Below are 12,586 nucleotides of genomic sequence, written 5' to 3' on the forward strand. Positions count from 1 at the left end.
CTCAGAGCGGCGGGGGGTCAGGGCAGCCACGGCCCGGCCCCCAGCGGGGCAGGGAAGGTGAGCCGGGGATCCTGGGGTCTTTCTCCGCAGAAGGAAAAAAAAACAGCTGACAAAAAAAACAGCTTCCCTCTCCGGCGTTAGGGGACCGAACTGCCCACACACCCAGGTGAAAATAAAAGAGTAGCCAGGTGCACCCCACCCCCAATGGGTAGCTCTTTGTTTTCCTCAAGTACCCAGCAATTGTCCTCCTAGCAACAGTATGGGGGGAAAATTCCTTTAACAGAAAAAAACCTAGGAGAACTCCTAAAACCCCAACACCGTGGCTGTAATATGTGCCATTAATTCACCAATTTAACTCACCACTGAGTGCGAGACAGCATCGCAAACACTACTGACAACCCCCATAAAGCCACTGTCATGTAATGCCAAACCCATTTATATAAGGATTTAAAAATCACCTGTTTCAGTTCAGTTTCCACTTTCTTCATTTTCTGCAGCTGTTGTTCCAAGCTGTGTACAGTCTTTGAGACCTCAGCACCACTGAGCTTCAGCTCTTGGATCTGTGCCACCAGGTTTTCTATCTCTTTATCACGAGCTGCAATTTCTTGGTGTTTTCGCTCCTTTTCTAGTAACAGTTTATTGTAATCACCCATCTTCTCTTTTATTTCTGCTTGCAAAGATTCTACCTACACAGAATTACAGTATACAGATATTCAGGCAATATGAACAAATTTCCTTCCAGTTGAAAGCGAGAGTAATTTTGTGTTAAAGCAGGTTTTACTATGGATTAAAGTAGTGCTAAAATCCCAGGTGAAAATAAAACTAAATATGCATAGAAAGTATGAAAAAGTTAGCTTTCTGAAATCTTGTTTTCCAAATGCAGCAGCTCTTAGATACACGTGTGATTACTCTCTCAACACTTGCAGTACTCTCATGAAGCACTAGATGAAGGTATACTCTCAAAGGAGCCTTTTGGTGGTGGGGGCTAGTTGGTTATGAGATTAAAAACCCACCAAGATTACATGAATTATTAATAATAGCTTTGGATTTATTTCTGTAACCTCAGAACCCTCTTCCAATATTCCAAGGAATTCCAGTTTAAAGGAAGATACCAAGAACTGAAGGATAAATATGCAATCAGAGATTTCCAGGAGTCAACGTAGGACAAGTACGTCTTTTTCCAAAAATCATTTAAATATGAAGAGGATACCCATTTTGAATTTTAGCTGCAGGAAAACAGTCATTCATTCATCCCAGTAATCAAGGTGAAGGCAAGGCTAGGAGCTTTGGTGTGATAGATAGACTACCTCAGGGTGCAATAAAGTCATTTAGCATAGTGAAAGCAAGCTCAGGCAGGGGAGCAGCGGGAAAGGAGAAATAATTTAGTCAATACCCATGAGCAAGGAAGATGGGATTTTACAAAATAAATGTTTTGTTCATCAAAAAGTGTCTGAATTTATGCAAATCCCACTTCAACATTATAAAATAAAAATTCTTTGCATTAATATAGATCTTTACATCTTCAAAGTATTGTGCAGATACTACTAAAGCAGCAAAACATGCTTGAGCAAATGGAGAAGAGTCAAATTAATAAGCAGGTAGAGTGTAACAGACTGGTTACAAAACCCGAAAGTTTTGAACATTACATTTTCAACTGCTTACAGGCACAAACATTTCCTTGACTGTATACGGATCTTACTCCCTTCTGCTCTCATCAGCAACTAATCATGGCTAACCATAACACAAGCCTTACAGTAAAGCTTTTGGGTATACGCAAATCTTCTAGAAGTCTAATCTTTCAAATTCTACAAAATTTTGGCATCAGAATCCCAAAACTATGACACTTCCGACATAAAAAGCATGTTTATAACACTACATTGCTAGAAAGCTGGTGCTGCAATCCTGTAGCTGAGAAAACACTTTTATAACCTTCACTCTCACAGTGCACACTGCAGCTCCCAAGAACCTGTCAACACTCTTTGTACAAAATAATCCCACTCACACATACCTTGAACCTAGTAAACACCAGAGAGGGAAACTTGTTGTAACTGCTACATGCAGAAATCAGGAGTTCACTTGAGCTGATTTGGTTTCGAGTTAAGCACTTACTGATGTTACAGCTGCATTAAAAAAACTGAACAAATATTGACATTTCCTGGCACAGAATGCCTGCATACCTCACCCTACCCGCAAATGTCACTTACTTAGTTACCATCCTTGTGTGTTTTTCTCCAAGTAAGTTTTCATCCTTTCTGAGAGAGGTTGCAAAGCTACAGCATTGATTTTTTTTCAGCTATGCCCTCCAGCATGGAAAATTCATTCAGTGGAAATTCATTCATATCAAAGATACAGATGTACACCTCACACTGAGGTACACAGTTCCATAAACTATACATAAATAGACAGATGGAAAGGAAATTAAGTAGCTTACACATTGAAGTTTTGGTAAGAGCCAGGCCACAAACAAAAGCTGAAGGCTAAAGCACAGTTTTATCATCACCATTCCAGTACCATTGTTTCATGCTCCAAACCTCAACTTCTCCTTTCATACCAAAAGGCTGTTTCAGTGAATAACTGCCTGTAACACCTCTGAGCAATAAGCCAGGAGAGCTAAGTACTTATGTACAGGAAATTAAATTGAAAGCAGTTCTTCATTCCCTGCAAGAATTCTGCCACCCTAAAACCTGTATCCTTAGCTCCAAGTCATGCTGAGTCATGCCTTGACATATCAAGAGGAGGAAAAAAGCTATAGCATATCTAGAAGGGATTGAAAGGAAAAGAGACATTCATACTGTTTTCCATACCTGTAGAATCAATTCATAGTTCTGTATAATGTTCATTTATGTGAAAAAAAACCAACCAAAAGAAAAAAAAAAGCAAAAGTTAATTTTTGAAGCCAAGCATCAAACAAATGAACATGTGCAAAAAAGGACTCATTTATAAACTTAAATAGGATGAGGCATGCAGACAAAGGACATCTCTATTACAATTGTTATAGATTAAAAAAATAAACATATTTAGAACCCAAAAATCATTCCTCAGAAGCACTTCTTAGAGCAGAGTGTCTGTAGCGTTGTCCTCCTTAGTTCACTTAAATCAGACTCAGAAACTTCAGTGTAAAGCACATACAACAGTTCTTTCCATCTCTATAACAAATAATGTAAGTGCACCCTCATTGCCTAAATGTAGTTCAATCAGCTGGGGAAAGATCTGCTCTCTGCATAACAGAGGAAAAAAGTCTCCCAAGAGCTAGACCCCCAAGAACAAACAGTTTTGGTATTTAATTGTAATAAACAAACTCCTTTGGCCACCAACTCTGATTTTACTCACCCTATGCTCTCTGGACTGTCCTGAAGTCTGTGATTTTGCTGACAGTTTTAACTGTTCTTCCAATTCCAGAATTTCCTGCTGAAAATCATCGCGTTCATGTTCCCTTTCTATGGCTTGTTCCTGTAAACCCAGCCAGAGAGAATCAAAATATTTTTGAAGATTTCATTACAATCTTGAGTACAAGAATAATTTGGGGTTTGTTTTTGTGGTGAAGAAACTGTTAATTTAAAAAATAATTAACTAATTATTAATAACTAATCAGGACTACCTTCTAGTAGTCCTGAAAGCATGTCTACAGTTACAGGGAATAAAAAAAAAAAGAGAAAGCACCTTTTTGACTGCAACGTACATATAAACTACAATTATTAATTAATAAAAAGGAAAAATTACGCTGCAATACTACAAAAAAGGAATTGAAAATTGAACTTTTTTTTTTCTTTTATGAAACTAGAATACCAAAGTCTTAATTTCAACCAAAACTGAAAACAGCCCGTTTTGGGAACCACCTTCCATGTCTCAAAACCAGGATGAGAATTTATTACCTCCAAACCCATGAAAATGTGGTCTCTTACTTACATCCATGAACTGCCGCTGATTTTTAAGCTGTTTTTCAAGAACTTCAATTTGCTGTTTTAATTCAGCAACCTCCAGTAACTGTGTAGCCAGATCTTGGTTACTGTGCAGCTGCTCTTCCAGTTCCACCTCCAAAATCTTCATCTGAGAGCGTAAGTTGGAATGGTCCTTTTCTGCCTGACACTGAAGCTCAAGTTTCTCCTTTGACAAAAATTCTACTTCTTTGAGTAAACCTGAGTAAGAACACAAAAATAATAAGAGCTGTCAGTGCAGGGTACAAAAGTCAAATGCTTCAGATGAGACTAAATTTGGGTATTTTGGACACCATCAAAACAAAGAAAAGTATTTATTCCTGAGGTGGGCTGTAAGAGACATCCTACACTGCTCTACCCTAAATCCTTGCCACCTTTCTGTCCCTAATCTCTCCTTAATCAAGCCATCCAATACAGAATTCTCAGTTCCTCTAAACTCTCACACCAAGATCCTCCTTAGACATCCAATATCCAGTCTTGGGCCAGTTTCTCCATTACTCCTGCCTCATGCCATGCTGGATACTGCTGCTGCCATCGATACTGGTGAGGCAGCACCCAGTCCATCTTTCTAGTGGCCACTGGTGCCCAGCCTGACCCTGAAGCCAGCTGCTATGAAAAAACAAAATTACTGTATTTCTATGAACCTGAGTGGGGATTAAAACCCCGAGAAAAATCACGCTTACTGAGAATCAGTCCAGTTCTGAGGTTACAAAGGGAAGAAAACACCTGGGAAAAAAAATGGCACATACTTTCCCTATGCAGACTGCAAAAGAAATACCAAAATAGGGAAGTGTACATAGCTCAAATTATTTAAGTTACCAAGAGTTGAGTTAAATTTATAGCTACAAACTGCATTTTCAATCAGTTGGATGCACTGAATACACTGTTTAGGAGACCAAAACTGAGACTCTACTGTGAACACTCTTGGAGAAAAGCTACTTCAATGTCAATATAGTTAGTAACCTGAGCATAAAAAGAAGTCTGTCTATTTTGTAGCAAAGCAAGGTCCTGCAAGAGCTCATGGTTTTACTTTTCAAAGGTTCCATTATTCACCTCAAATGTTTTTGGTCATAGGTTAAAGGTAAGTCTATGATCCAACAAGGACCTGAAGAAATCATCCAGCCCAATTTCCAGAACAGACAATTCCCTTTTTGAAGTATGACCAACTCAATGGAAGTGATTTCTAACCTAATTGTCATTACAAGCTGCTCTTACAAATCTTTGATACCACAGCCTACCTATAACATTTTTTCTAGGGCTTCACTATCCACAGGTATTTAACGACATTTCTAGACCCTTGAAACTAAGCAAAAAATCATGAAAATTTCCATGTTTGTGTATAAAAGGATAAGTGTAACAGGCTTGGAATGATGCAACAACATGTACACTACACATTGGGAAAAATGTCACCACAGGGAGAATAATGGAAAACAACGTGCAGGGTCTGTGAAGTCTCTGGCTCTGGAAACAAAAAAAAGCTGGACAAAGAGAAACAAGGAAAGTTTGGGACAAAAACATGGACTACATAAGCTCTCGAGCTCCACAGCAATCCTGTTGTGGATTACAGCGACATTCCAACTACATTTCACTCCAAGCATTAATTACAGCCTATGTAATAAGCACAGTGCAATCACTGTGCCACACTCCCTACTTTTTCTGTTATTTTTAAATAATCACAGTAAATAATCACAAGTTCATTGGGTTGTGGATGTAACTCAGGCTCTGGCAGAATGCATGAAATGAAGACTCACCCCTAATTTCTCTCCCAACCCCCTTGGAGCTGTATTGTACATACAATGTATCATACGTATCATGCAATGCAACCAAAAAAACCGCAGAAAAAAAACCAACAGTAGCCTGAATTCCCTTAGGACACTCAATCCCAGCCATAGCTGCATGACAGAGAATACCTTTTGCCAAGAGCTGGGTTTTGCCAAACAGGAGATGGGAATAATGTGAATAAAATAGCACTCTAGTGTATTTGCTAATACATGGTGCAGAGAGGAGGGCAAGGTCAGGTGCTACAGATATTTGGGCACCCAAAGGAAGGTCATGAATGTAGACTGACCCTGATGGAAAAGAACTGGTACTTGGGGAAAAAAAGCACAAGAATTTTGCCTCCTATATCCTAAGAAACGTGGTTGATGGCTTCTTTTATAGCTTCCAGAGGAACACTAATGCTTTATGAGGAACAAAATACTGATTAGGTAACACTGACCTACAGAGTCACCTCCTCAGACAGAAAAGCAAGTTAATTGAAAAAAATAATTAGGCAAAAAGATTTTACCTGGAATAAGCAGTATTTCATAGAAAGCAGATATCAAATTTTGGTAACCTCAGCACAATCTCTCTGACAATTTTTTAATTTTTTTTTTTAAGCACATGTTCCCCAAGTGTATAAATAGAATTTCAAGCAACACACCAATAGATCATCAGCTCACAGATTTGTTTCTTTGTAGAGACAAACCTGCTATTTTTTTTATTAATGCTACTTCACATCATGCAATTCCCCTTCGGAAAGGCGCCAGCACATTCCCGCCCACTCCCAAGATCATTAGCAAATACCAAGCTCCATTCCAAAAGAGTTTTAATCAGCAAGGCCATTCTACTCACATTAGTACTCCACATGAAAAACGGGAGGAGACGTCAGCTTTTCAAGGAATAAGCCCATGTCAATCAACTCCAAATAATAGGATTTATATTTATCATGTTTTCCACATACTACAAACAATTCCAAACCTGAGGAAGAGTACTACAGATGGCTGGGGTGGGGGAAAGGGGATGGATTTCAGGACTCGGCCCCTGCAGCAAAAGCAACTGTTCAAGTTCTAAGGAGCTGCTGGCAAGAGCTGGGGTGCAGCTCCCGGGAGAATGTCAATCCCAAAATACACCATAACCAACTCGGTCCTACATTCCCTCTCATTCAGAGGGCAGCAGCAAATTTCAGGACAGTGAGGTGGCTACCAAAAATAGGTTAAATTAAAAATAGTGTTTGAGGGAGATATGAATGGACAGAAGGAATAAAGATACAGTAATGGGCAAGAAAGCTCAGTGCAACTTTTTAACTCTAACAGGAATTTACCTGTGTAACTTTTTATTCACCTGACTGATTTGGTTTACTCAGCTCACACTCTCTGGGGAAAAGAAAAAGTCCAGAAACAAGAGACAGTGAATATGCAAGAATCCATGAATATATGTGTGTGTATAAATAAAATTAATCTAAAAAAACAATAGGAAAATTATATTTTGAGTAGACCACAAAACAATCATGGCAACTATGAATTTATCAGATCTAAACGTTAGCCACTCAGGAGTTAAGTATGCAGACTTCCGGAGGAAAAAAAAATTCCTCTTTCAATTTGGCATCCACAAATTTGACTTCAGTACTAGACTTTCAAAATCAGTGTATTACTATGGATCCTTCTTGCTTATTTCTGATTTCCTTTTTTATTCCATTACTAGCCTTCCCTACCATTCTGCTTTCCTTTTTTCTGACCTACCAATCCATTCAGTTACATTTCTCTCATCTCCCTTAGACGTCCTTCAGTTCTTGTTGTACTTTTTTTAATTCACTGTTTTATGTCACCTCACCCTTCTTTAACTTAATTTACTCATTTTGACAGCCCACTTTGTATCACTAGAAGCTCACAGCCAGCTTGCAATGCACTCCATCCCCTCAAAAAAAATTAAGCTGGCAAATACAAAGACAGTGGCACAGTATACTTTAAGCCTAATGGCAGCAAAACATCTTTTTCCCTCCAAATACTCATAATTGAATTGAATATTCCTAATTTTGCATCACAGAAGTCGTAACCTTTTTTCTGGCCAACATACTTATAGACCCAGTAACCTGTTGGGCCTAATTATGAAGTACTATTCCTCATTGTTAAAATTAAAAGTTATCAATTTGTTCACTCTGTTACAGCAACACAGCAAGAAAAAAAATCCACAAACAAGGTCATTACAAACCTGAACCTTCTTTTTGTGCTACATTAGCAACAGGTGTTCCTAGAAATCAAAACACAGACACATGTACAAGACAAGAATAGGGCATTGTGATCCATTCCATCTTCTAAATCGCTAAGAATTTGTATCGAATACAGATAGTGCCTACCTTTAGGCATTTCATCTTTATTGTGACACAAAGCTCCTGATGACCATGATCCATGTCTGCAGAGCTTTCTGCTTTTACAGGAAGACCCTCTCACCTGTGTACCAGTCTGAGCTGCTCACTAGGTCATCAAGCCAAACTCTGATCCATGATAGAAAGACATTGCAATGTGCCTTGACTGAAGACAACTTTGTTTTGCACTAGGAGTGCTATAGTCTCTTCTCACCAAGAATTGCTTCCTCCTGGGTTAGCTCCTGGAAGCGTTCCCGCATGTTCTCCAGCTCCACAACAAGACGCCGCTCAGATTCCTCTTTCAGGCTCAAGGCCTCTTCTAACACAGCTTTTTCTGCAACATAGCCTTCAATAATGCCTAGAAGCCAAGTCAGAATGCAAATAAAGCCATAGAAAAACTAATCTGTTGGGAAAAAACAGCTTGAAAACACGAGTAAACAATTTCTGCTAAACAATAGAAGGTGACATAAAATGGAAGAAGTAAAAGATGATTCATGTTTATACTGTAGCTAGGCTTTTGAAGTATCTTAAGGAATAAAATGTACTAGTTAATGTATTCTAAGATTATCAAGATTTTATGAGGCTGACACATCAAAAAGTGTCTCTAAATCTGTAGAATTCAAATGGGGATCATTAAGCTTTGATGGCCTGGAATGAGCTTACAACACATCCTCTGCCAATGACTGAGGTTTGAAGAAACAGAATCTTCAGAAAGTAAGAATAATTGTTAGATTTAGAGCCCAAGAAATCCAGGATACAGAAAGCACATCATAGATACTGGATGGAACAAGCTCTGAGTAAATGACACTTCAATCTCACTCAGTTTCCTTTTCTTACCCTCTGCCTTATGAAGCTCTAGTGCCAGCTGGTTCTTGGCCTCACTCTCCTCACTGAGGCACTCCATCAGCTCCTGGTGCTGACTCACCACCTGGGCCGTCTCCCGATTGCAGCGGCTGAATTCTTCCTCAAACTGCGCATGGTTTTCATGCATCTTCTCCAGCTACAAGTGAATAATTTCCCCAGCATCAGACCTCAGATGTACATGCAATGTAATAATACTGCAGACATCTCAACAAACATCTTCTCAATTATTTAGTAACATTTATGCACTAAGGTCCAAGTTTTGAAGTTTCATTTTAGTACTAAGCTGGCTTTGCCCAAAACCTCTGGACACTTTGGTGAATCCCTGTACTTGCATACCAGTATTTTTGCCACAAGTCTTGCTTAGGAACGTAAGTTTCTTCACTGTGCATAAAAAGAAATACCTCCCTACCGGCTAAACTGCTTAACTCAACACTTTCTGAGCCACTTGAAATTCAAAGCCTCCTTACACTTAAATTCTTCAAGAGATTCAGTCATGTCTAATAGACAGCGAAGTCCATGCATCATCAGGTTTCCAAGGTACACCACCAGTAAGCAAAGTATGCTGGATCACAGCTGATGAGGGTCACCTAGAACCCAGACCTGCTATAGCTTGGCAAGTGCTTTAACCACAAGTTAGGTATGTCTTAGTAGAACCATCATCAGTACCTAAAAGTAAATACTTATGCATCTCATTCTAGGAGGGATTTTTGAAGATAGCGAATATATATTTCACACAGACACATATCTCTGGGTTTCACAAAATAACTGATGAGTAGATAAATTTCAGACATGTTTTTCCCCTTCAATTCTCTCTTCAATTAGGGACTTCCTTACTCAACAAACGAATTGTTGTCACACTAAATTCAATCCTCAGATGTATACAGTGTTCATATATCCACCCCAGATTCACAGTCTAGACACTGCAAAACTCAGTATGGAAATACTCAAGTTCTTCTATGATATTAAGCGCATCTCCTTTTGTCACAATTAAAGCAGTATATAAATACAAGGATGTTTGTTTCTGCTATCTACATATTGCCCAAGCATTCTGACATTGGGCTGAGTTTTCCTGAACCCGTTTATCAGTGTTGAAAAAGCATCAATGTGAAGTGTGATAAAACCCCCTCAAAAAAACTCCTGGTCTCCTAAAGTTACCAAATGATTTTAAAATCCTAGTTTAAATCTACTTAAGTTGACCAATTTATTGCCTTCCCACAGGATCTGTTAAAAGGTTAAATACACAGACTAAAAACTGATTTCACATTTTCAGTGTTATACACAAAATCATGGAATGGTTTGGGTTGAAAGGGACCTTTAAAGACCAACTAGTTCCAAACCCCTGCCATGAGCAGGGACACCTTCCACTAGACTAGGTTGATCTGTACAAATTAAAAAGCTTTACTTGTTCAGTTGACTCTGTAACCAGTTCCAGAAGTCTCTCCACTGCAGTGCGCAAACGATGACAAATCTTCAGTATCGTTTCTTCACTTTCATACGCCAATTCAGGCTTTGCAAAAACACTTTCACATAAGTATTGGCTCAACTCAGACACCTCATCAGTCACTGGAGACAGCTGGTTGTCTTCTGTCAGAGTTTCATCAAGCAGCTCCTCTACTGAAAACAAGGAAGCTGTTGAAAAACACAGAAAAGTGACAGCTAGCCACAAAACTGGTCACACAGATAACCGACATCAGACAGTGATACGGTCCTGGACATATACTACAAGGTGAAAACTTGGACACATCAACAACTTGATGTGGAAATCAAGAGGGCTTCTCACAAGGTTTGGGAATCTTGTGCTAGACATCAAGACCTGGAACTCTGCATTCACCAAGTCCATCTTTCCTGCCCTGTAACATATCCAGGCTTTTCTAACAACATTTCAGTAGTTGCACTATTAAAAGAATTAAACTGAGAGAACACTGGTAGACACTATCTTAAGTGTGAAGCAACTTTGAAAGACACAAACATTGCAAAAAGAGATACTCTCTGACCTTCACCCATACAGAAGGAAATGAAAAGGCAGTTTTCAAGAATATGAATTGACTACATCCAGGTTTGCTGATTTGTACTCACCTTTTTCTAGGTGATGGTTTTCTTTGGCTTTAAAATACTGCATTAATCCAATTTCTTCCATAATACTCTGAGTTTCTTTAGAATCTCCAGAAGCCAGACTGTCATCAAGGCAAAGACCAATCTTGTTACAGATAAGGTCCTCAATAGCTATTGTGGCCTTCACCACCTCCATAAGCAGTTTCAAAACATGCTGATAAGATTCATGCAGTTTTTCCCTAGAACAAAAGCATATTGAACACTTGAAAAATTGCATGCACTTGGTTTGAAAGACACTTTGAACCTACTGAAAACCTGACAGTCTAAAATGGGTATCTGCCATGGTTGGGCAGTTATCAGTGAAGATCATTCAGATGACTCACAAAACCCACGTTGTTTTTAAAGAGCTGGCACAGCAAAGCACCTTTGTCCTCTCCACAGGTAGATCACACTACAGTCACAAGCATCTCAGCCTTCCGTACCTGTGGAAGCACCAGCAAGGAAGATATGTCTACTACTACAGTATCAGTGACACCAAAATAACTAGAGGTGTTCTGGCAGACCTGACAACAAAAGCCCTATTTCTATTTAGGAAAATATTTTAGGTTTAAGATTAACACTAAGCCAGTTTCCTAAAGACGAGAAGGAATTCTAGAAGCTTATTCAGCATGACAGTTTCTCTAGTCCATGCATCCCCATGACATGTCAAACGAATTCACTCTAACTGAAAGCCTCTTGGTCACAGAACCTCTCGCAATTTTTCAGCTTTTTCCAAGATTAAAGACAGTGGAAACCCCAAAACACCAAAGTCTTCATCAGACTGAAAGAAAAAGAGCAGGAAAAAAAACCAACTTGCTTTTCATGTCAGAACAGCTTGATAATTTAAAAAACCTCAAAATAATTTGCAAATAAAAGCAATATCATCAGCCCACACTATTATTTTGAGCTGGCTTAGTTTTGCCTAGTTATTGATTTCTTTATGAGAAGTGAGAAAACAAGCAAACAAAAAAACCTCAAAAAAACCCCAAGCACTAAGCATTATGTAAGCAAAGATGAACAAACCTTTCTTCCTTGGACTGCTCAATATCAGACCTCAACAAGGCTACCAAATTCCCTCCTTCTTGGTGTTCTCTGTCCCGTCGCTGAAGGAGTGTCTCCAATTCAGAGTTGGTCTCCTCTATTTCATGCTTTACAGAGGCCACTTTCTTTTCCAGCTATGGAAATACAGTGACAACACAACAAAGTCAACAATTTTGCCTAAACTTTGCTTTATAAACTCTACCTGAAAACCGGTTTCTGGAAAAATTACTTATCTCCTCATATTTATTTGTTCAGATGATACCTATACCTCATTAAAATATATGATTACATATAGATAAAAATATATATTTCTATGTATATACCTACCCCTAGCTCCAGATTTTGCTGCCAAAAAAATTACTGCCATTTTGTTAGAAACTCTGTCTCATAAGTAAGCTAGAAAATAAGTCTGTCCTGGGTTGCAGTGTATTCTATTACCATCCTCATGAGCTGTTGAAATCAGGTGGGGCAGTGTTTCCTTGCCTCCTCCCCCCAGACTATCTTTCTGTTAATGGCCCATCATTGTCCTGCC

At 38.9% G+C, this 12,586-nt stretch overlaps 1 protein-coding gene across 9 annotated transcripts in view; it reads right to left on the bottom strand.

The window, feature by feature from the left end:
• Positions 1-12,586, bottom strand: part of PCNT (pericentrin) — a 68,932-nt gene that overhangs the window by 28,986 nt on the left and 27,360 nt on the right. For 6 of the 9 annotated variants that reach the window (XM_017742779.1, XM_017742781.1, XM_017742776.1 and 3 more), the window contains 9 exons: positions 12,037-12,188; positions 10,999-11,213; positions 10,325-10,551; positions 8,896-9,058; positions 8,273-8,416; positions 3,907-4,136; positions 3,331-3,450; positions 2,805-2,825; positions 459-686 (listed from right to left, as the gene is read on the bottom strand). In XM_017742779.1, the coding sequence (XP_017598268.1) occupies positions 459-686; positions 2,805-2,825; positions 3,331-3,450; positions 3,907-4,136; positions 8,273-8,416; positions 8,896-9,058; positions 10,325-10,551; positions 10,999-11,213; positions 12,037-12,188 (1,500 nt within the window). The remainder of the gene's footprint in view (positions 1-458; positions 687-2,804; positions 2,826-3,330; positions 3,451-3,906; positions 4,137-8,272; positions 8,417-8,895; positions 9,059-10,324; positions 10,552-10,998; positions 11,214-12,036; positions 12,189-12,586) is intronic. The other 3 variants (XM_017742784.1, XM_017742778.1, XM_017742777.1) reach the window with 2 other exon arrangements.

Source organism: Corvus brachyrhynchos, unplaced genomic scaffold, assembly GCF_000691975.1.
Source record: "Corvus brachyrhynchos isolate BGI_N302 unplaced genomic scaffold, ASM69197v1 scaffold98, whole genome shotgun sequence".
NCBI classification, from domain to species: Eukaryota; Metazoa; Chordata; class Aves; order Passeriformes; family Corvidae; genus Corvus; species Corvus brachyrhynchos.